The 24,312-nt window shown below is 41.4% G+C and overlaps 1 protein-coding gene across 1 annotated transcript in view; it reads right to left on the bottom strand.

Annotated features, from left to right (window-relative positions):
* Nucleotides 1-24,312, bottom strand: part of plppr4b (phospholipid phosphatase related 4b) — a 59,016-nt gene that overhangs the window by 8,291 nt on the left and 26,413 nt on the right. Inside the window, exons 3-5 of the mRNA XM_084340366.1 lie at nucleotides 10,720-10,849; nucleotides 6,586-6,781; nucleotides 2,513-2,570 (exon numbers count right to left, since the gene is read on the bottom strand). Of these exons, the coding sequence (XP_084196492.1) occupies nucleotides 2,513-2,570; nucleotides 6,586-6,781; nucleotides 10,720-10,849 (384 nt within the window). The remainder of the gene's footprint in view (nucleotides 1-2,512; nucleotides 2,571-6,585; nucleotides 6,782-10,719; nucleotides 10,850-24,312) is intronic.

Raw genomic sequence — 24,312 nt, 5'->3', positions numbered from 1 at the left:
AAATACTCCACCTATGTTTTTGAATTATCCCTTCCCAGTTTTTAAAATATGTTTTCCACACTATTATTCTATTAATTCTTAACAGCTGTTTGATCTCTGGCAACCTCCCCTGCAGTTATTAAACCAATTCTGAAAAACAATACAAATGTTATGAGTTATTTCAGCCCAGTTAACCAACAACAACATTTGTAGCAGTTTTCAGTCAGGTTTTAAGGCCCGCCATATTACAGAGACAGCCCTTGTTAAGATCTCTAATTATGTAATTTAAAAGATGATAGAGGTGAGAGTACTGCCCTTAAAGGTAGGGTGGATGATGTTTTCCTGGAGCATTTTTTAACCCTTTTTACCATATTGCCTAAAATCTCCTTCACACACAGATTGAAATCAATGAATTAAATGATATGACACATACACCAAAAAAAATTGCGCGTCCTCAGAGGCTTGGCTACTGGCTAGTTGGCTACATGTCACATAGCACGGGCTGCTCATAGGCCCTATTTCTACTTGATAGGTAAGATAACATTATGTCTTTATGATTTTTGAGAGTAGTCATTGGTTTCTGGCATTATGTTGTAATTTTAACGAGGGATGTCCCGGATCCGATCACGTAATTTTCTATGGATTGTAGTGTTGTAAACACTGCCAGGGATTACAGTTCTCCACCGCTACGTCGGATTTCCATCAATTGAAATGTCAGTTTCCAAATTTCAGTAAATAGTTAAAATGGTTTAGGAAGCAATCAGGCCACTGCATGACAGAGTCAAGTTGAAACGACACTTCTCTATCACCGCTGCACCGGATTACCTGCACCCTGTGATACAGAGAAGAAGATTAGCTAGCTAGTGTTAGCCTCTGTTTGCTGCTCCTCAAATGTCTCTGACTCTGGGGCATAAAATGTGATCGGGACATCCCTAATTTTAACAAATATCCATTCAGTTTGAGGATAAAACGAATTGGACGAATTGCAATGTTAGTAAATTGTTAGTAAATTGACGCGTGAACCCTCGGGAACAAGCGATGCGCGTTCCGGTACTCTGGAGGCGTGGCTTCGGGGGGGAAGGCTGAGGAAAGGGGTTTGGACTTTTGAATTGTTTTTTTTCTAAATACTGTGTGCTCGAACCGTTTTTCCAACATCATCCACCCTACCTTTAAACTGTTATGTTCATACCTGTCCAAAAGAACATTTTCAGTTATTATAGCAAATGCCAGTTTATGAAGTCCTGATTTTCACTGTGGTGTCCCTCAAGGGTCCATGCAGGGCCAACTATTGTTCTCTATATAGTACATGCTTCCTCGCAGTCAGATCATCCAGAAACATGGTGTTTCCAATCACTGCTATGTGGATGATACACAACTCTGTGTCCCTTTCAAATCTACTAACTCATACTCTTTAGATAATCTCCCTGCCTGCCGCCTCTGTGATATGAAATATCTGACATCCAAAAGCGTTCTAAAATTGATGGCCTGCCTCAATTTAAATAAAAGATTCATTACCCCCCTACGCGCCTGCCGTTCTCTAAGATCAGTGTATGCAACTCCGCTTGTTGCTCCAAGATCCCAGCTTGTGACGAATGGTGATCAGGCCTTTGCAGTGCCCCCAGACTGTGGAACTCTCTGCCTGTCGAAATCAGGCAGGCTACATCATCAGTATCTTTCAAAACTCTCAAAACCTTATTTTATAGGAAGGCATTCATGAATTCTTAAATATAAGTTACTGGGTTTCATCATTTACTCTTGCCATGTTACATTTTTTACTTTATTTTATTCTCTGGTCTTTAGTAAACCTTGTGTTGTTTTATTTAGTCTTTCTCTTATTTGCCGTTCTTCATCTTTGTTGGTTTTATTTTTTCCTTTTCTGTGCATCAGTTTGTAACCTTGTTCAGAAAAGTGCTGTATAAATAAAGTTTAGAATTATTATTAGTATTATAGAAGTTGTTGTATTTGTATTTCTTCAGTTTTACTCAAGTACCTCTTGTCAATTTCTTAAGCTTATCTGTATTTCTATTGTTTTTGTTGGTATTTATGTTAATTCTGTCTCTTGCCTTGTCATGTCTCATTTGTATTCTTGTTAATGACTTAATAACGTGTCTTGCATTATTAATAAATACCAAAAAAAGAATAAACAAACAAAACAGGCAGCATGTTGTTAACAGTGTAGTTGAAGAATAAAGACCATACCATTTAGCATCTAATCTGACTGGTGTTGATATGTGTAGGTGTTGTGTTCAATGTGCTACAGCTGACTGGCTAATTAGCTAGCTACTGTTTTCACCTATTTTAGCATTCAGTGTTTTATCTTTCTTCCTGAAAAGTTGACACTTTAGACATGAGTGGATTCTACACAGTGGAGCAAAATAGCATAGAGGAAAGAACCATGCAGAAATGTTACTGTTGGCCAATTCCATCATCCTCCTATAAATGTTTTGCTTTGTTAACTTCTCCCGTATAATTTGGTTCTTAATGGGAGGGTGAGCAGGGTTAAGTGTTTGCGTGGGCTCAAACCATTACTCACCGAAACATAGACAGCGGCGAAGGATGCAAGGGTAGCGTGCTGAGACGGGAAGGATTTTCTGCAAGAGATAAAAGAACAGAAATAGACACAGTGTGTTCACATCTGTATGTGTGAGTCAACAGAGGGTGGTGAGAGTGTTTAACCACAGCCAACATAACACAAGCATAATGATATATCTCACCGCCCTGCACACAAACTCGCTTGTTAAGGGCTGAATGTCTGAACCCAATTAGATGTACTATATCTTTTTGCTCTGTCTTTGGTATACATGTTAGAACTCCAAAAATAATTTCACCAATGAAGTGGAATTTTGAATTGTGGCGATATCTAGTGAAGGGTCATGGTTTTTAAACAGTCATTAAATTAGAAAAAAAATAGTTCATACGACCATGGTTTTGTCTGAAAAAAAGGAAAATGTAATAGTTTTTAAGGAATCGCATTATTACAGGCCTTGGTGAAATCGTGCTATTATAACCACGTTCTGGTAAAACGTATGTAGCACAGTCTTTTCCACATGAAGCCAGTATAGGCCTGTGCCACCATATGCTACAATACACACTACAAAACAGCAGATCTTCAAATATTCAAACAATCATCAGATCGCATTTTTGCTTGAAATGCCTATCACAATTGATATCTTAATCTGATGCTACTATGACAAAGTACCAATGACACATACACACAAAGTGTGAATGTCTGATCTACAGTCACAATCTCAGCAAGAGTTTGACTGTGTGCCTCAAAATGAAAGTAAACCTGTGGCCCTTTTCCCCACTGAGCTCCAGCCCAGTGACCTACTTCTGACAGCTCCTCCAAGAGCCCTCATCTTTACTCCTGACTCTGCATGTGTGTGTGTGTGTGTGTGTGTGTTTGTGCGTATGCATGTTACAGCTGTTTGCTCCTCCCTAAACCAGCATTGCAACATCTGTGGAGTCATAAAAATTTCATTTACATATGAAAACTGATCGCACTGCTTCTGAATGAACTGACCCACTTTTAGCACTGAAAATACCAACACGAAAATAGCTGTATATATTACTGTGCATCTGCTATACACACACATGATTATAAATGTATATTGTCATAAACACATTAGTTATGATTTCTAAAGACTATGCATAAATATATATGATAAATATATAAATACGTTTAAACATTAAAGCTCCCGTAAGTGATAACATTTTATCAAAATAAGTGTTAAAGGGGCACTATATAGTTTTGGAGAAGAAATTCAAACTCAGAATTGTAATATTTACAATATTAATGAGGTAATAATACAAACCACAAGTGAGTATACAAGCTGTTCTCAGAGGAAAACAAGGTCACCAGAAAACTGTTTGAAGCTGGAAAGGTGGCCAGGGTCCGCCAAATATAAACAAAGTAAAAATTGCATTGTCCATTATGGTCAGTCTGTTTATTCAGTCATGAAAAAGAAGAGAATTTTCTCAATTTTGTTTTTTTAAGGCATAGAAAAAACTCAGTTAAGATCTTTCTCTTCTGATTAACATTTCTTCCCCAAACTACATAGTGCACCTTTAAATAGCTCTATATTCCTATAGCAATCACTGTTATATAGTGTTTGGTCAGTAACCCACATCTCTCCTCCCCCCTCTCATGCAGTAAAAGAGAAAATACATTTTCTGGTATCTGAATAAAATCACAATCTCACTTCTGTTACCTCTGTTATGTTACGAAGTCAAAAGAACTTAGAGTTTAGCAATTTTAATGGTTTATACAGGGGTAGTAGGGGCGGCTGTAGCTCGGTGGGTAGAGCAGCAGGCTGGTTCGAAACCCTGGCTCCCCTGGGCGGAACTGAGCTACAGGCCGAAGTATCCTTGAGCAAGATACTGAACCCCGACATTGCTCCTGGCGTGCAGTTGGCACCCTGTGGGGCAGCCTCTGACGCCAGAAGGGCCCTGCGATGAGCCGGCGACCATCCAGGGATATACCCTAGCCTCCGCCCATTAGAATACTGGGATAGGCTCCAGCAACCTGCCCCCCAGCAGCAACATCTCCCGCGACGCACATCAGGATTAAGCGGCAAAAGATAATGAGATGAGATGGTTTATACACATCTGTTTACAATAACTATTGCTTAATAACTGGTTTATAAAGCATTTAATTGTTTGTTAACAGTAAATGAACTATTAACTAAAGTTATTATTATAAAGTTATATTATAGCATTTATTAAAGATGGTTATTATCAAGTCTTATCAAAGGTTTCTGGAAAAGAGGTACACTATTTTGTCTTAACAATGGTGGTTTGTTCTTAGTCAGTCGGTCCTTCTGCTTTTACTGTTATAATAGAGTAATACTCCCAGTGCACAACCACTGCAGCTACAACAGCTTTCCATGCTCCTCTGGAAACAAGACTGAAGCTTGAGCTGCCACAGAGAGGAAGGAAGACAGTGTTTATGCCAGGAGCAGAGGGTTATATTTAGACCCCCATAGTCTGCAGTCACATCTACATGTGTCCCAAATGCACGGGTCAAACCTAGCCTCATCCCCTCCGCCCACATCCCCATGCTGTCTACTGCCACAAGCATACACAAACTCACATGGAGACATAATTCTATTAAACTGCACAGAAACCAGTCTCCATTAACGTTCATGAGACTTTCTGGTTTAGGATGGAGAGGGGTGGAAACAGTGACACTCAATGTTGATTACTTAACCTGGTGTCAATCCAGACAAACTGTACTGGGCATCACTCAGTGTTGCATCTGTCTGTATTAAGTCCTGCCCTGGCTGTCTCAGAGGACTTAGAATGCGCTTGGACATGACATCAGTTACAATCACCCTTAAGTAATTCAACTCTTTTGGCTAAACACGGCTAAACACATTAAAATTATTTAACCAAATACTACTGCTTATTTGTTCAATAACACACGGTAGAGATAAATACCTTTGATAAGAAAATGTTCATGGCTTGAAAACCTTGAATTGTTATATGATGGTTTCCTGTGGAACTGGTACACCACCACAATCATAGGATCAACTGAATCAACTGTTCCTTCTCCATGCAATGCTGTCAACGCAAGCGACAGGAATAAATAGAAACCTGGTGTCCAACAAAAGTTCAGTTATTGAGCCTTCTTATTGTCATCACACACTTTGAGGTCATTGCTTACATATTTACATTTCCTCTGTTCTCAACAAACTTCAGCACAGACAAGAAAGCATCATAACGATCCTGTATTCTTCAGATTCCATGCATAATCAGAAACCTGCCAGCATTTGTCCCATTGACAAGAACATCAAAAGGCTATCCTCCTCTCACTGTTACCAAAATAACTGCTCTGGCTCAAACTTCTAGATCCCAAAAGCAAACAAAAAACTAAAATCAGCTAAATCTTTCTACAGGCATCAATGCGGCATGTGGTAATATGGTGAAACCAGCTAACTGCTGCTACTCATATTCTGTATTCTTAAAAAAATAGTAGGGTCAGTATGATGCAATTAATTAAATGGATGACTGCAGTTCATACTTGGTCACTTGCTCTTATTTTGATGTCATTGTCGCATAAATTACTCCATAATAAGACTCCGTATTAAGATGGCCTTTATGAAACATGAATGATGTCACAGATTGATACTGCTGATATTTTAACGATTTTTTTTTGTCCAAAGGTGCTAGCTAAGCAGTGGTTCAGCTGTGTCACATAGTCAATAAAATGATCGCCTCACAGTTAATGCCTCCACCAACCAGTCAAGCTGCAGTTATCATCCATGTCACACAGACTCATAATATACAGTATGTAGTGAAATCTTTGAAGGAATTTGGTAAAATGTATTAAGCACATGTTTGGGCCCTGTTAAGGAGGGTGGAATAACTTGTACAATAATATTTTACATTTTTCATTCATCGTAAAATGTTCACATCACTAATTCCAAAAGTACGGAAACAGTCATGTCATACTCACAACTCTACTGCTCTCTCTTACACAAATACTCATTCATCACTTACTTCCAGGTGCATTCTTTTGTTTAATACAAACTTTGATCCTCTCAACTGAAATACAACCAGTGTGGCTCCCTCTCTATCTTTCTCAATCGTCAGCTGCCTCCTCACCTGCCCTGGTTGATGGCTGCAGGGTCGGCCCCTGAGCAGATATCCTCCATGATGTAGGGGTTCTGCTCACAGCTGATGTTGAGCGTGGTGTAGTTGGGTTTACACACAGTGAGGAAGTAGGGTGTTGGGTAGCCTGTCATTAGCTGGAGGATGTCGGTGATGAGGGCTGTGGCGCAAAGACCGAACGCATGGACGCCTGAGGACAGAGGAGAATGTCATGTAAACAATGTTCACATGTAAATAAGCAGAATGTACTGATAGCATCACAAACATGATTATTGTTGGATAAAAGGACATTTATAAGCATTTATAAGACACTTGTTTATGGTCGTTCAAGAAAGTTAACAAAAATCTTATGAGTTCCTTAGAATAGCTTATAATAGCATTACAAACACATTTATTGGGTTTAACTAACTTACCCATTATGTGATTGTCAAACTGGCAATAGACAACGTCTTTGCCTTAACTTGTCATTCTCAAGAAAATACTGACTGCACAGTGTAATGGCTGTTGAAAAATGACAACATCCACGTATTGGATTTGTTCCTTATAAACCTACTTTCACATGCTATTTGACCTGCCACCAGGCTCGATTTCTCCCACAAAATTGAAGGCAGCATTACAGCACAAAGGAAACGAGTCTGCCATGGCACGACCAAAACAGGAAGAGGTATTGTTTTCCCTGGTCGATATCCCCAGCAGTGTTAATTTCGTTAACTAAGCAACCTTTTTTTTCCATGACTAGGACGAGACGATGATGAGCTACAAATAGATTTTTCACAATAAAGTTGACTAAAATGTAATGACTTTTCTTTGACTAAAACTGGACTAAAATGTTTTGAGTTGTCATCAACTACAACTAGAATTAAAATATGAAGGATAAAAATGACTAAAATGTGACTAAAACTAATAAGCATTTTCGTTTAAAGACTAAGATTATGACTAAATCTAAATGGCTGCCAAAATTAACACTGATCCCCAGGTAACGGTGGGGAAAACTCTACACTGCCAAAGAAAAAGAAAGGTGAAGGGGGGGAGTGATTAAAACGGAGGTAAAACAGGAGTGAACAGATGGACATACAGTCAGTGGAGAGCGCTACGCTGTTGTGGCAAAATCTATTCCCCTGTTGATTTATGATTTACCTTACCAGTGGGACTCGAGACGGTTCAAAACTGTCATTCTTTCTGCTCCATCAGGAGGGAACGAAACCTGTGTACTTATTGATACAAACAGATGTTTAACTGCTTTATCATAGCACTGAGATTGGGGTTTCTAGGTCATTTTGGGATTCTTATAGTAGTGTTTTGCTCTGGACAGTAGCCAGGCTGCTAGCGGTAGCCATGTTGCTATAGTTGTATTTGCAACACCAACAGTCCCTTTTTCCACCAGATCTGTGTTCAGTCTGTCTCTGATCCACCACGGCAGCGGAGCTGATAGGTGTCACTCTAGTCTCTGTGTTAACTTCCACTGGTTCCGCTAGTTTGTGTATCTGCTCCGTTGCAGCTCCGGCAGTCCGGACCCTTCTGTAGCAGATACGCAGGGCTTCTATTTCTGCCGAATGCCGGAGCACGGCCCAGCGATTCAGCTGAATTCAGGAAGTCAGACACCAAAACAACAACATAACATCCAGTTAATTTTGAATAATAAAACACTCAGTGTTGATGCCAGAACAAAAAAAAAAAAAAAAAAGACAAATCCAAGTAAGTCCACCCTTCTTCTGATCCTTCGGTTGGGAACATTAACCTTTTGTCTGTTTGTTGTTGTGTTTATACATATAACTGCGGTTGCGCATGATTCTGTAATAATCATGGGAAATCCTCAGTCTCGTAACTCCAGCTGTCCGGCAGTGCTGCATTATGCTGCATTCAAAATGCAGCTGGTGGGGGTTGATGGACGACGGAGCACAACCGTAGCGGAACCATTCTACAACGCACATGCAACCAGTTGAATTCCCAGGTGATACCACAGCGAAATGCTGGAAGTGGATGAAAGGCAAGAAGTTTTCTATTTCTGCTTTAAACATGTACTAAGCTTTTTTGTTGCTTTGTTGGGATTAAAACACATGTTATTATGCATTTATAGCAGATAACTATGCAATTATAAACAGTTAACTATGCTTTTTACAGCTTCTGGGTATAAAGCAATACTTCAATTGGATGTCTTACAGCCATTGTTTTTTCTGAACAGGCAGTTGGGTGGTTTGCAAACTCTCAGAACCCAAGCTGTTCAGTTAGAGGGTGCTGCTGCTGCCTCTGAGGTACTGTAGGTCCTCAGGCGGGTTCCATAAGGCTCAGTCCTGGGGCCTTTATTACTTACCTTGTATATAAATTACCTCAGACAGAACATTCCTAACATCGGCATTTCATTTGTATGCTGATGATACGGTAATTTACTGCTTTGAACCTACTCCTGCTTGGGCTTTTGCCTACCTTTAGCATACATCTGATAGAGTTCAAGAACAACATTGTCATGTGTGAAAAACAACAAGATCTGCATCTAATTATGCTATTTTTAACACTGGTATAGTCTTACTAATGTTAATAAGCAACTTATTATTACATATTAACTAATGCTTATTACAAGGACCTATATATAAAGCATCATCATTTTGCTGTACAGGGCCAATATATGTAGACAAGATAATATCTGGATTTAACATCAGCAGTCTAAAACAGCCACTTTGAAATGCAAGGTTTTTATAGTTGATAGACACAAACTGCAGTGTACATTTCACACAGACATGAGCAGTTAAACTGATAGTAGCACTTACTTTAGTGCCTGATGTCTCTTTCACATACAAACATATCAACATACATACACATTTAAAACAACACGATGGTCTGTTTGGGTTGAGAAATCTTGGCATAACATGAGTTAAATCAAAGTTAGTTCTTGCTCAGTGGAGAAGCTGAACAACAGATAAAGATCCCCTCAATATTGCTAAATAGGTCATTAGAAAGAGCAGGAAACAAGACTAGATTAAAGGTATAGTTGGTAATCCTGTTCAGAAACACTATTTGTTATACTGGGTGAAATGGTCTTCCCACCCTGAGAGTAGTCCATACATAATGTGTTCAGAAAAAGGAAGGAAATAAATCAGACCTCTGTGGCAGCTGCAGGCCTGTAAAAACTCTGACCAATCCCTCCCTCTCGGTCCGAGTTGAAAGAACCAATCAGATGCCTTCATGTCTCGTCCTGCCTGCACCCCCCTCTGTCCCCCCCTCCTCCCTGCGCGCACTCATCACGTGTCACTTGTTGCCGGATATATTCAGCACATTGCATATGGAGTTAGCAGGAGATCCACACTCCAGGTCAGAAGGTGGCGGTAATGCACACCTAACAGTTGTTTGCCAACAGCCATAAAACAACAGAAGAAGAAGAGTTAGCACAGTTAGCAGGAGAGAACAATGGCAGAGTAAATGCAGCCAAAAGTAGCACTTCCAGAAGTGATGCAGAGGTTGCTGTCTTTCTGTTGGACAGGTAATTAGTTGTTTTGCTTCGGGGGGATTTGTTATTTTCATGAAATATGTAATGTTAGCCAACGTAGCTACTTTTGTAGCTTGTATTAGCCCAATGCTAACGGCTCTCCTCTGCCCTGCTGACGGACTGTCTGATGCGCGTTCAAGTTTGTGGGGGCGGGGCTTTGGACGGAGCACTGACGGGAGGGGGAGAAGGGGGAGGAGCTTAGACGAGGTGCCACTTTCAAATCTTGCTAGCTCTCCAACATTACCAACTATACCTTTAAGACCTAGTATGTGTCCGGACAGTGTCTGGTCAAGGTGTGAAAATGTGGCCAATTCCGTACTGGGGTAGTCAGTGGTTTCCTTTTTAAATGTACTTCTCCTTTTATGTTTAGTTATGACCTGATTATTCCTAGTTGTGTAGTAAAATAATATTTTTTAATTTTAACTATTTGGACTGAATATCACCCGTACAGAGAATGCCCCACCATATTTAAATTCAGCGTAATAATGGTTACTTTTAATCATTCACTCATGTTTGTATAGTTAATTCCGTAATTGTTGAATACCCAAGGTGGATTAGTATGAGAGACAAACTCTAAGCTTGGCAGTCTGTGCATTTCTCCATTTCAGTTGCCATACTTTGTGTTAGAAAAAGAAATATCAGCGTACCAACGAAGCGGACGGCTCTGCGTATGAAGGAGTTGAAGTTGCAGCCAGCAGCGTTGATGTTAGCCTCCGCCCCAGCACCACTCTTCCTCCGAGACATGCAGCAGAATAGGATGGCCTCCCCAATCATTATCTGTTAACAAAACACAGAACACACCTGTCACATGTGCGTGGTTGACAGTGCATGATTTCCTTTCCAGAAGAGGGCAGGCGTGTCCCCTCACTTTTCAAAATCCTATTTTTGTCCCTCAAGTTTTACCATCATAGTTTCCATACCTGCTGTTTCTCAATGGGCATCTTATTCCTGCATACACTGGGTGAGAGGCAGACTACACCCTAGACTCCTGCTGGTCTAACCATTCTATTGTATTTTTGATTATTTGTGATATACATATTTCTATATGCGTTTTAATATTTTTACATCATGCTTGGAGACAGATGTAAAACAGTAATGAATGAGTCTCAGGACATTGTAACCCGCTGGGATTATCTGATTGATGTGGGTGGTGTTCCACAGCTCGATCGGCTGCGGTATATCTATGGCAGTACACGCTCTGGTTTGATCCAAGCGTGGCCTGTACGATAGGGTGAACCAGGGTTTATCTGTGAAATGTTTATCATATTTTTCTCAAGCATAAGACGGACATTTTGTCGTCATTTCTCTCTTTCTGGAATTAATATCAATTTGTTTCATTTACAGACAAGGGATTGGTATTGAGAACCCATCACAGTCGGTCATTTTTACTGTTTAATGGTGTTACGGCCTCCCTCAGTTCCGATCAACCTATAGCTCGAAAACCAGGGATTTGGTGGCGCAACATAGAATGGACTCCACACAGAGGATTCAGATTCAAAGCGAATGATTTTATTGAATTGATTAACATAAAAATAAACAAAAAGGGGCTGGAGGTCCCGGCAAAAAAGAACAAAAGGATGAAGAGACGGTGGACCAGCCGTGCAGTGGGCTGTCGCTCCCTGCGTCTCCCCCTTCACCTGCCTGCGTCGAAAATAAAACATAACAAAGAAAACCCGAAAACAGGACCACCGGCAACCTCCAACCCAAACCTAACAACATACACCACCCGCACAAAGCCCCCGCACCCAAGCGTGCGTGAAGGCTTAGGAATCAACCTTTACAAACAACAGGTTCAAACAAACTCCTCACCAGTGCGCTGCTGCTCGTGTGTGTGACAAGGCTCACCTGTCCCTGCGCCCTCTTATCCCTTCCCCCACTCCAGCCAAATCACCGATCACACTCAGGTGTGCTCAGGTAGAGAGGGAGGAGGGGGAGAGAGAGAGAGCGCGCAGAGCACACACACACCAGAGGCACACATAACAAATGGTCAGAGTGTATTCAGTGCAGTATATAAGCATTTTGACCACTCAACCTCTACATTACATGCCATACAGGGGAGAGAGTGGGAATAGTTTAACAAAGCACAACAGGTTGATCTGAGAGAAAATATAGCAGATAGTCAAAGAGATCAATATAACACAACACCACAGAAACCCTGCACATTTTCCTGAGTTGTTCTTCAACATTACCGAGTAGGGATGTAACAATACCAAAAACTCATGGTATGATATGGTCATGATAAATAGTCCAGGATACAATATTTATGATTCACGATATTAAAAAAGAAAAAGAAAAACATGACTTTGTTTTTGCTTGAGCTACCTCTGCTTTCCTTCTTTTTAAAATGTTTTTATTTATTTATTTTTTGGCCTTTATGGATTTATTTTCCAGGACAGCTCAGAGAGGTGAAGAGGAAATGGGAGAGAGGGGGGGAGGAGACGCAGCACACAGGTCGGACTCCAACCCTGGGCCGCTGCAGCGAGGACAGGGCCTCTGTACATGGGACACCTGCGCTACCAACTGAGCTAACCAGGACCCCTACCTCTGCTTTCCATCTCTAGTAAAATAAAAGTAACCGGTCATGACCTTTGCATGTACAAAAAGTAGCCATGAATTGTTTTTGCCAGTGAATGATTGGACTATGTATAATTGCAAAACAATACAGCAGCCAGCATCCAGTAACAATCCCTCCCCACCTCCGGTTGTACAGCAGGAGGGTCCCACTGATCTCCCTCCCTCTTGTTGTCCAGCAGACGACCAGGGCCACAAAATCTCTGTCAGCGTAACTGACATGTTATTATGTGTTAACTGTATGTTCAGTGGCTGTCTGGTGTTAATGGGTTGATGTTTTTCTCACGGTTGGTGTGTATAAACAAACAGCCATAGTTTCCCATCGCAGCTGCAGTTTCTTTGGGCTTGTTAGGTGAAGCAGATAGGCCGGGTGGTGGAGCAGTGACAGGACAGCCCAGCGGCCCGCCATGCTGACAGCTGGCCTGTTTGCTCCACCTAACGAGCCTAGAGTCACTCTTGCAGTGAAGAGTGGAGTATGAGTGATCCCGACAGTGGCAGCAGTAGACTGGGAGAGAGGCCGAAGAGGTCGGTGTGTTACCACATTTCAAACGAAAATGGACATTACCAGAGCTACTGTGTGAGTTAGTAGTTTGAGTCAAGCACAGAGGATGCAACCAATAAAGAAAACCACTCAGAGGTGGAGTAGGGCGGGTCTTATAGTAACTCAGATGGGAGCCATAATGAGGGGAGTCTTCTTGAGCAGAATGATTGCGCCATCTGCTGTCCAAACAGCAAACAATGACAAAGAGATAAAATGTATTTACACTGATTCCCCTTGTTAGATCCATGAACACTACGAGCAAAATAACCATGTGATATGTTAGTAGAAATAGCAGTTTTTAATTGCACGAAATCTGGTATATCGTTACATCCCTAGTACCCAGCCCACAACAGTTTTAAGAGTTAAAAAAGTCAAATGAGCAAAATCCACTGGTGTTGTTGAAAAAGTTGTTATTTATTAGGACCAGCACCTCTACTGTTCAAGGACATTTAAAACAAACCCATCCAAATCTAACTATAAAGCAAGGATTCGCTGTCCGTTCATCTGATCTAAGTCTGTTACTGAGGACCCAAGGATGTGCAGTCTCGAATTTGGTGTCATTTGGACATACGACCAATTCAATATTAATACATATTGAATAAACAGTGAACAGCGCTCTGTACAGCAGTGGAGGTGTGGCTTCAGTGCACTGGCTTCATGGCTCTGCACACTGAAGCCAGGCTCACACATGATCTCATGAGTAAGCAGACCGAAATAAAATGGAGATTAGCGTGGTGCACCGACTTGCTGTGGTTCTGAGTTGCAGTGAGAAAAAACAAACATAACGCCGCAAGTTAAACAATAAACTGCAGTTTTATGTGACAACACAACACGTTTTCAATCAATAAATGTACTTAAAGGGTTAATCCCACCCCTAACCCTAACCCTGCAGTTTTTGAGAAGAAATTCAAACTCAGAATTTTGATATTTACAACATTAGTGAGGTAATAATACAAACTTTTCCTTTTTTCCATGACTGAATAAACGAGCTGTTCTCAGAGGAAAATAAGGTCCCAGTACACTGTTTAAAGCTAGAGAGGTGGCAGGGTCCGCCACATATAAACAAAGTAAAACAGTATGAAATTGTGTTGTTCTTTAAGGTCAGTTTGTTTATTCAGTGAATAAATGAACAATGAAAAACGAACTACATAGTGCACCTTTAAGTATTTTAGCTAAGTACAGTTTGTAGGTGAAAGTACTTTGAGTTTGGAGTTACAGACACTGAGACTGCATCTGTGTACATTTTATTAATCTGAAGTAACCAGGCACCAGCAGTGACCAGTTGGTGGAGTCGTGGCTTCAAAGACCTCAGTGCAAAGACTGAGACAAATGAGAATGAAAAAGAGTAAATCATGTAAAATGAGACACAGAGTTTTTACAGTTTACAGATAACTTTAGATTTTATGTTAAACCCTTTCCTACTATATTTTCAAAGCAATAAAAAATAAATATTTTCATTTATTTCCTCAACATGTTAATGGTGATTTTACTATGCCACTAACAGCTAACAAATATGGATGATAATGAAGAGGAGAAACATCCTATTGATCTGTGATCAGTGATCTGTACCGGCCGATACCGCTTCCAGCGATCAGTGATCCGCCCCTAAAATCCTGATCGGAGCACCCTTAATACTTACTAATTTTAGAATGGAAAAAGTAACAGAAACAGCTATCATTCTTGCAAGGTGTGCTCATGTGAGTGTTTAGGTGTCTAATTGAATTTAACTAGCACCACCCCTACGTCTCAAACTGTTGGGCACCTCCCACTCTGCACGGTGATGTTCTCTCAGTTTTGATCACTAGCACAAATGTGACCATGTAAAATTTAAAGTCACACACTCAAAAAGTGGTAGCATATGCCACCGGAATACTACCAGTTTGGTCACAGTCTAGAGCTCGGCTCGAGGGCAGGCAGCAGCGCTAACACAGAGTGACAGTCAAAGCACTTGATCGCTCGGCAGCCCGTGAGAGGCATACAGATGTGAGGACAGGGAAGCCTCAGGTCTTCTTCTGCTACACAAGTTGCAGAGGTGCATCTCTGAGGAAGAATGTGTTGTCAGCTGATATGAGGAGTCAAATATATGTGAGGGTAAATAAATGAAAAAAAACAAAACATCTGATTGCTGCCAGAGGGAGCTTCGTGAGATGTGCATGACTTGGATCGATGTCAGAGAGTTGAGTTTTCCCATCTTGCTGGTGAGACACATGGCTACCTTGGCTTCAGATGGTGAGCTTCTGGGAAGACTCTTTGGGCCGGATCTACTAAGATCCCAAATTGCTTGTACTAATCTGCGTGGGCAATCTAGAAATTTGCGTGTGGGGTTGAGCCGCGGTTTGCGGGCAATTTACTAAGAGATTGCGTTAATGACAACAGGTGCAAACGCGTTGGAGACACGCCTATTTAAATGAGGGTTTAGCGTGTTTCATGGTTTTCAGCATGGCGAGTTTGAGAGAGCGAAAGCGCAAAGTGAAATTGGACCCTTTGGAATTAGAAGTGTTGGTAGAGGAAGTGAATAAACATTTCAATGAGCTGCAGCAAAGGAATCTGACGGTCGCGCAGAGGAACGCCGTGTGGGAGAAAATCGGTGAAAAAGTTAATGCTGTTGGAAAAAACAGGCGAACAGTGGATGAAGTGAAAAGGAGATACCAAGACATCAGAAGAAGAACAATGTCTTTGTCTTTGTTAATTCCAAATGGTGTCACCCAGGGCATGTTTCCATGAAAGCAAAAATATGCACGTCCGATATTGACCTGTTAGCTGTCGGACTGAGGCCATTCTATCTACCTCCCTCTACGTTCTCAGCTGGTATTGTCACTGTTTACACTGCATCGTCGGCAGTGGCAGTGCGCACTTCACGTGACATCATTCACTCCACCGTCACAGACTTGCACCTTCCAACACTGCTCTTGTAATAAATGAAGATTTTAACCATGTTAATATCTCAAAGTTGATTATTGCACCTGTATATAAAATACGTAAACTGTATTTATATCTCAGGAATTTTTTGCTTATTGCACATTTACATAAACACTGCATAAGCTGTATAAGCACACAGATCATTTATTGTATTATATTATCTATTTTGAGCCTTTTTTTATTTTAGTCCAATTCTACCCTCTTGAATTCCAATGCCTAGTTTTCAGGGAAGTGTTTTTTCCTGATTGATCTGGTATTCTGGATTTCCGACCTGAAAATATGACCCACACGAATCATGAAGATCCGCATAACAATACAACAGTATTTTCTGGCTGAAAACTTTACTAGCAAACTCACGTAACTAGCAGTGCTGTCTGCATCACACACTACATTGATCTGAATTCTGCTGCAGATCCACCATTCGGTATCCCCATTGGTATTCAGTGTAACAGCTTGATTACACCGGGCACGTCTTTATGACGATGTGTGTGTGTGGTGCAGACTTGTTCCATCCTCCATGCGGCTTCATACCCCACCAGGAGTGTTTCAGAAGCAAAGTGTTGTGCCTGCCTGATTGTGTTGACTTGCTCAAATTTTGTTTATTTTTCACAATTTCTTCTTTATTTTTCTGCTGCTACCACGAGCTACGTAGTTAGATGGTTTCTTTTTTGTATGCTTTAAGTGTGTTTGTTCAAGTGTGTATTGCTATTTTTTCTGACTCTGTTGTGCTGTTGTGACGAGTCTGCACAGGGTGTTTGAATTGGAAAATCTACCGTTAGCTCTATGCTGTTCCTCTAACTGACCTCCTGCCTGGCTCGATCTGCTCTGCATGAGCATCGCGTAGAACGACAGTGATCAACAATGCAATGCAGATGTGCCATGTCTAATCTGGGTTAAAGTCATCAGCTTTTCAAGTCTAAAATTAGCAAGTTAAATTATTTAAGAAACTGTATAATGGATGGATTTGATTTCAAAATGACCAGGTGCCAGATGTGCCTGATAACCAGGAGAACTATCCAACATCATCTGCATGTTTTAGGGAAAAAAGTTTAATCAAAGCTAAGGCAACATTGACCAAATTGTAGTGGTCAGTGTCTTGCAGTAATTCATTGAAATTGCAGAGATCTTTACTTTTATAGTGCGGGGCTTGAATTATGGTTAATTTATCTCCCAAACAAACCCAAAGCAATTTGCATAAAGAACAGAAAATAGACAAATGAAGTTTTTGTATTAGTTTTTGTGAAGTGCCCCTTTGAGGTCAACAAAGACTGTAGACAAGGGGGTTACAAAGTGGCCATTATGAACAAACAGAAGAAATGGAAACATTTGGAGACTGTTCGAGGAGAGTGAATGAGAACAGCGGCTGTGCTGTGTTGCTTCTCTAAGCTGTCAGAAACGCTCATCAGTTAGATGTATTTAAGTATTTAAAGCTTAGCCTGTTTTTTGTCAGCACAAAATGTTGTTGAGCAAGTGATTTTCTGACAAAAATCAGCTTACTGCAATCATACCCTGCAGTTTGAATAAGGAAAGGACTTATCGCTGTGCTTCAGAGGAGCTGCTGTAGTCCACATGAAGCATGACTAAAGTCTGCACAAGGAGAGTTCTTGGTGAGGAAGAGTCAGGTCTAATGAACATTGTGGTGAATGAAGAGGCTGGATTTATTACATCCTTTAGTATAATCTCAGTGTAAAGAAAATGATTCTTTCTTCTATACATGTTTTCATATCCTTGATCACTTTTATCAAGATGGAGATCGGCTTTCAAAGTCTGACTTCAAGCCCCACCTCACTGTATTCTGGCATTTCTATGACATTGAAATGTTTTTGCTGAGTAAGTAGACAGTGGTGACCAGCCACACTGTTTGCCAAATATTTTTTTAAATAAATAACTTAATTTTGTGCTTAAGTTCATAAAAACTCAACTGTTTCTGTAACAGGATGACGTATGACTACAGCAGAGGCTGCACCTCAGCGGCCACTACATCCTCCAAGCTGACGCAGGCGCACTCCTGTCGCTAAGCAGTCGCTCTCACTCCTTCTTCAGTGGGAATGTAACAGCTATATGCATGTTATCACTATCCATGCTGATGATGTTGACCTTGACACATAACCTAGAATGGGAATCTGGTTGCCATGGTAATGGATTATGTGTGACTATTAAAAGGTCCATTGTGTCAGATCTAGTAGTGTGGTTACAGACTGAATAAAAAACTGAATATCCCTCTTCTGTAGGGCACTGTTCTCTGTACCCTTTGTAGATATAAAAGGCTCAGTCTAAGGTAAGAAAACACAATAATTATTGGGTTAAGGTGATCATACTAATGAAAACATTATTAAACGTATCTTCCATTTCTGCCAATAGATCCCCCTAAATCCACACATGTTCACCCACACAGGTGTTTTTGCTTAGGTCGCCTGTTTACTCATGACTTGTGGGTTTGTACAAACTGAGTTTGATTGGCATTTCCTTGAACCTTCAGTAAGTTTTGGTGCACCTGTTAGGACAGGACAATGTAAAGTACATAATTATCAGTCTTTTTAGCATTAGCATGTAAAAGGACCTATATTTAGTGTTAGCTCATGCAGTTTCATGCAATGAAGCATTTGGAATGCACTGGTGTGCGTGTGTGTGTGTGTGTCTGTGGGTCCTCAAAATCCTCCAAGGCAATGATAACATAGTTGGCAAGCTCTACATGTGCATGCCAAGATAGACAGTCCACCCGAGGTGGACAGGATCATAGCTGATAATAGCGATCAATAGTCAGCAGGAGTCCGTGGCCTGGAGGGGCCTGTCCTGCTGACCTACAGCTCAACTCAGACCTTCCTTGTCTACAATGTGGGGACATCTGTTGTATTCTGTGGGGAACAAGGAGTCCATGCCAAAGGCAAGGGCTTTTCATTCTGTGTGTGGGTGTGTAGCTGTGTGAAAGAGTCAGTGTGTTTGAGGCCACTGGGTATTACTGTACTCCAGGTGAGGCTTCATGTACCCAGATGTGATAACTTGTTCTAGAATTGAGACACCAGGTGCAGAGCGTAAGATAGAAAAACAAGAAAAGACTATAAAGAACATAGCACCATGGCTCAGTGGTTAGCACTGTCACCTCACAGCAGGAAGGTCCTGGGCAGCATTGGGTAGTGTTACATTTGAAAGCGATATGTTACATTAAAAGATTACTGCCATATAACTTGCCATTAGGTAACTGAATAATATATATGCATAGTATATAAAGTAGTTAAAATGAGCTCAACCTTAAACAATTACAGTATAATGCAACATGCATATTGATACAGCAGTAATATTAATCGAGAACATCAGATATAATAGTAAAATACTGACAGGGAACACTATACTGCAGAATTAGTACTTTTTTCTTTTTACTTGTTACAGCCCAAGAGCCGTCAGTAGTTGTGTGTGTGTGTGTGTGTGTGTGTGTGTGTATGTGTGTGTATGGGTATGTGTGTGTATGGCTGCTCTCTTCAGTGCTTCTGTGTCCTCCAGGTGTTGCTGGAGCAGGTGATTGTGCATGGCTGTCTCCAGTTAGTAATCAGGGCAAGATATAAGCTGGGGCTGGAGTTGTGGCTGGAACCAGTGGGTCATCCAACAGGGTCCATGATGTGTGCTTCATGAAGAAGAGAGCAGTGTCAATGCTGGAGCCAGTGGGTCATCCAGCAGTGTCTATGCTGCGTGTGTGTTTCAAGAGTGGGAGCAGACTGAAGTTAGTTTTCTGTTTGCATTTTCACTTTGTGTGTTTAAAGGGTAAATCTTTGTTTTTTGGGTAACATAATAAAACCTGAAAACTGATTTGGGAGTTAAAGTGAAACTCTCGCCAAAAAGCAACCGAGGCTTTATTTATGATTGGGTATGAGTCAAACCTTCACGTACAAGCACACTCATGACCAAAGAGACACTTTTAAGATTTACCGTAGTTTCGTTTTGGGGCAAGCTCATTTTGAACGGGAGTACATAGGGCATACCACGACGGCATCAAAATGTCTATTTTTAGACCACTAAGAAGGCTCCACACATCATGAAACTTTACTGGTAGCATCACCAGGGTCTCTACTCATGACACGAGCAGTAAGAACATTGTTTGTGTACACAAAGTGTGTGAAAAAGACGGTTTTGAACTACTTACGCTTAGCTACTGGGACTCCGGCGCGCCGCCGCCATTCCAGGCAAAAAGTGTCGATCTCCGAGTGCGGCCATCATGACGGAGAGTAACGGTGGGACGCTCCTCGGGCTTATTTCCAGATGAATTCGCGGATAATTCGTTGTTCTGTCGTTAGTCAAAAGCAACACTGACGTCCATGTTGACAAGGGAGCCACATATTACAGAGCGTCCCACCGTTACTCTCCGTCATGATGGCCGCACTCGGAGATCGACACTTTTTGCCTGGAATGGCGGCGGCGCGCCGGAGTCCCAGTAGCTAAGCGTAAGTAGTTCAAAACCGTCTTTTTCACACACTTTGTGTACACAAACAATGTTCTTACTGCTCGTGTCATGAGTAGAGACCCTGGTGATGCTACCAGTAAAGTTTCATGATGTGTGGAGCCTTCTTAGTGGTCTAAAAATAGACATTTTGATGCCGTCGTGGTATGCCCTATGTACTCCCGTTCAAAATGAGCTTGCCCCAAAACGAAACTACGGTAAATCTTAAAAGTGCCTCTTTGGTCATGAGTGTGCTTGTACGTGAAGGTTTGACTCATACCCAATCATAAATAAAGCCTCGGTTGCTTTTTGGCGAGAGTTTCACTTTAAGCTTTCTTTTGTAATGTGTTACTCCCGACAGCCCCTAGACCTCCCTGGGGACGTAACATTACTTTACATTACTGCTGATTAGGGGTGGAGCCGAACCCGAATACGGTATTCAGAAAGGCACAAATAACGTGTTTTTTACAAATACTTATTTCGAACAAATACTTTAAAAAATATTTGTATTCGGGAACAAGAAAAACATCATATCAAAAAGCTACGTTTCCTCATGAGACCGCAGTACATGCCCGGATGAGTGAGTGAGTGACGTTCAGGAGTCGGGGGTGGGGGCGTCAAAACACCGCTGTTCCGACCCCCCCGCCCCCGCAGCTGTCCATGGTGCTGCTGAACCAGGTGACGTTGTTTGCACTCTGCGTTGTGGCTTGTCTGTGAAACGCGCGCTGCTCAGGGACTGGGCAGATCTGTCCCACTTGCTTTGTCCCTCACTCCGTTGGGAGATCTTCCACAGAGTAAAAGAAATACGCATTGTTTCTCTCCCCCGCTCCGCTCGAGCGCGGCTGAACGCGGCTTGAGCCCACTTCACGGGCGCGAGGCTGCTGCAGCCGGCGACCCTGCTGACAGCAGACCGGGGGAGAAAAAACATTCTTTGCTCGGTGCTATGGTTGGGTTTTAGGCAATGAAGAAAGGAGTTGGTTAAGTTTAGTAAAAAGACCAGGTAGAGGCCAGAAGCATCATGACCGTTAGCTATAGGCTACTATGTCATATTATTTACAGATCAAGTTTAGTTCTTGGAGCTCTGTGCATTAGAAAGAACAGTTCTTTTAAGTATTATTTGTTTTTATTCTGTCTGTTCAACGTCCTCCAACAAGGACGGGTGGTGGTGGGGTTCATAATGTTCACAATGATATTTTATTAGTTGTTGTTTAACCATGGATGAGGTAATGGCTGTTATGTTATTTTCTTTTCAATGACATTCCTTGTTACATGTTCATTGCTGGATTTATGGAAAAACATCAACCAATATTGCATATCCAGAATTATTATAATGGATAATTAAAGAATACTTACACTATAACGAAAATTAGAAGTGTAACTCAAAAAAAATATATATTTTTACGCCTATTTTGAATTTTACTCGAATACAAATACAAATACTTTCACCCCCTCAACAAATACAAATACAGATACAAATATCGGCTGCTCTGCACACCCCTACTGCTGATAGTACTTGCCCCTGCCTCTTTTGGGTACTGGGCAGGCTGCAAGTTGTCATGCATGCTGGGGTTTCTACTGCTGATGGACCTGGTGAACTTCAGGTGAAGCACTATCAGTCGTCAGCCTAGCATGCACAAAGTGAGGGGGCGCGAGAGCGTTTTCACCAGCCACTGAAGTCACTGCTGCATGTGTTGCACAGAGTTAGGCAGAGATTGGGAGGAGGGTTTGGCACGGTTGATGTTGGCAGCCAGGCATGTTACACAGGGAAGTACAGGCTCTAGCCCCAATGACTTGGTTTCTGCACATTCTGGGCATGGTCCCATAGCAGTCCAACATAAAAATTTGGAGTATATTAATGGGTTCAGGCATAGGCTGGATTTGGCAGGTGAGTTGGCAAGGGAGAATTTGGCTGCAGCTCAGATGAAGATCAAGCATGTCTGTGATAGGCAGGCTGAGCGGCACCAGTTCAGTTCTGGAGATGAAGTACTGGCTCTTTTGCCGGTTGTTGGGTCTTCCTTTCAGGCCAGGTTCACAGGTCGTCACACAGTGGGGGAGCTGATCTCAGAGGAGAGCTATTTAATTTCAGAATGCAGCTATGTCATTATAACCTGTTAAAGTCATACTACACTCGTGTGTAGAGTCACTTGTGTCAGATGTATGTAGTTCAGAGTGTGTCCAGTCTGCTGCTGTTGCAAACACTGTGGTGGACTCTCATGTTACTGAGCTAGCATTGTTGTGTAGTCGTCTAAAAAACAGTGAGGCTCTCATGTAACTTGTGAACATGTTGATGAACCTGTGTTGCCTTAATCTCCCTTTTCCTACATGCAGAGCACAATCAGGATCCTCTGCTCCAGAGCACTCCAGCCTTTTTCCTGCTTTTTCCTACCACACAGCACTTGACACTCTATTCTGCATGCACGCTACCACTACTGACAGAATTAAGTTATAAATAAGTACCTGTTTTCCTGCTTTAATTTGTTGTTATTTGTCATGGTGTAGAGCTAGTCAGAACACATACTTTTACTTAACGAAGGTTTGAATGCAGGACTTTCAATTGTTGAGTATTTTCACATTATGGTATTAGTAATAAGGTACAGGATCATGTACCACAACCTGTCTTCTGCTGGCAAACCATTAGAATAATTGTAGAAGGCGTCCTTATGATCCAAAATGTTGTTCTTTGCCATTAAAACCTGACACTGCTAGCTAGAATCTTTCACAGAGCTGTCACTTTCTGCCACCAGTTTGGCTCCACCCACAAAACACACCATTGCTGCATACAAGCACAAAACAGGTCTATATTGACCTGAGGAAGCATGTCTTCCTTTTAAATCCGTTGACTCTATCAATATTAGATAACATATTCTACGACCGCAAATCTGTAACTCTGCAGGCTAAAAACACAGACACATAACCCCCTTCACACCGCTTTAATAATCTTTTGTGTTTGATTACAAGTCGGTACAGGGGCGCCAATGATTTCATATCACTGTCAGGAACTGAAGGAACCTGACAGGTAGCAGCTGTGCAGTCTTATGGCTGCTGACGATCAGACAGCGATATTAAACCACACATACAGTTTTATCAGCTGCCTCTATGAAAACAAGAACACATGGTTTCTTATATCCTCCAGTAGATCATGTTTCAATATGAAACCAATGAATCACTTAAGAAGGTCAATTTTCTTTTTGCCATCTTGTTTACTGTGGCAACAAAAGGAACAGGGAAGTACAGTGAGATTATTAAAGTAACGGATGACTTATTTGAAGACAACTAAATAAAGGATTACTTGTTAATTATTATTATGTAAAAAAAAGTAATCTGAGTACTCTAAGATATTACTTTATAATGCATTACCCCCAACACTGGTTGTGGGTTTCGATTTCTTTGGGCAGAGCCTTTCTGTGTGTAGTTTGCTGTTCTCCATGTGCTGTCCTCTGGGTGCATGTAGCATTTGTTATACTGAACAAATGGCAACCAACATGTCATGTGAGCCAGCTACTTGAATTGTCACATACTTCAAACGAGGGCGTAGTGATCGCTAGCTAGGCTTTAGTAAGGTTAACACACGCTAACTTGGTTCCATTGACTTCTATGTTAATCAGCTATCAGACTAGCAAGCTAGCTGACTTTGTTGCTGAAGGTGTTGGTCTACGGTTAATCTATTAAAAGGGAATAAATTGGAATTACGCATACATTGACACCAACCTATGATTTTGCAGTACCAAAGTAAGCTAAATCTGTGCAGCGACTTTGGAAATATGACATTATAGCTGATAT

This window comes from Pagrus pagrus, assembly GCF_965226575.1.
Source record: "Pagrus pagrus genome assembly, chromosome: 20".
NCBI classification, from domain to species: Eukaryota; Metazoa; Chordata; class Actinopteri; order Spariformes; family Sparidae; genus Pagrus; species Pagrus pagrus.
This window is presented reverse-complemented; position numbering and strand designations above follow the sequence as displayed.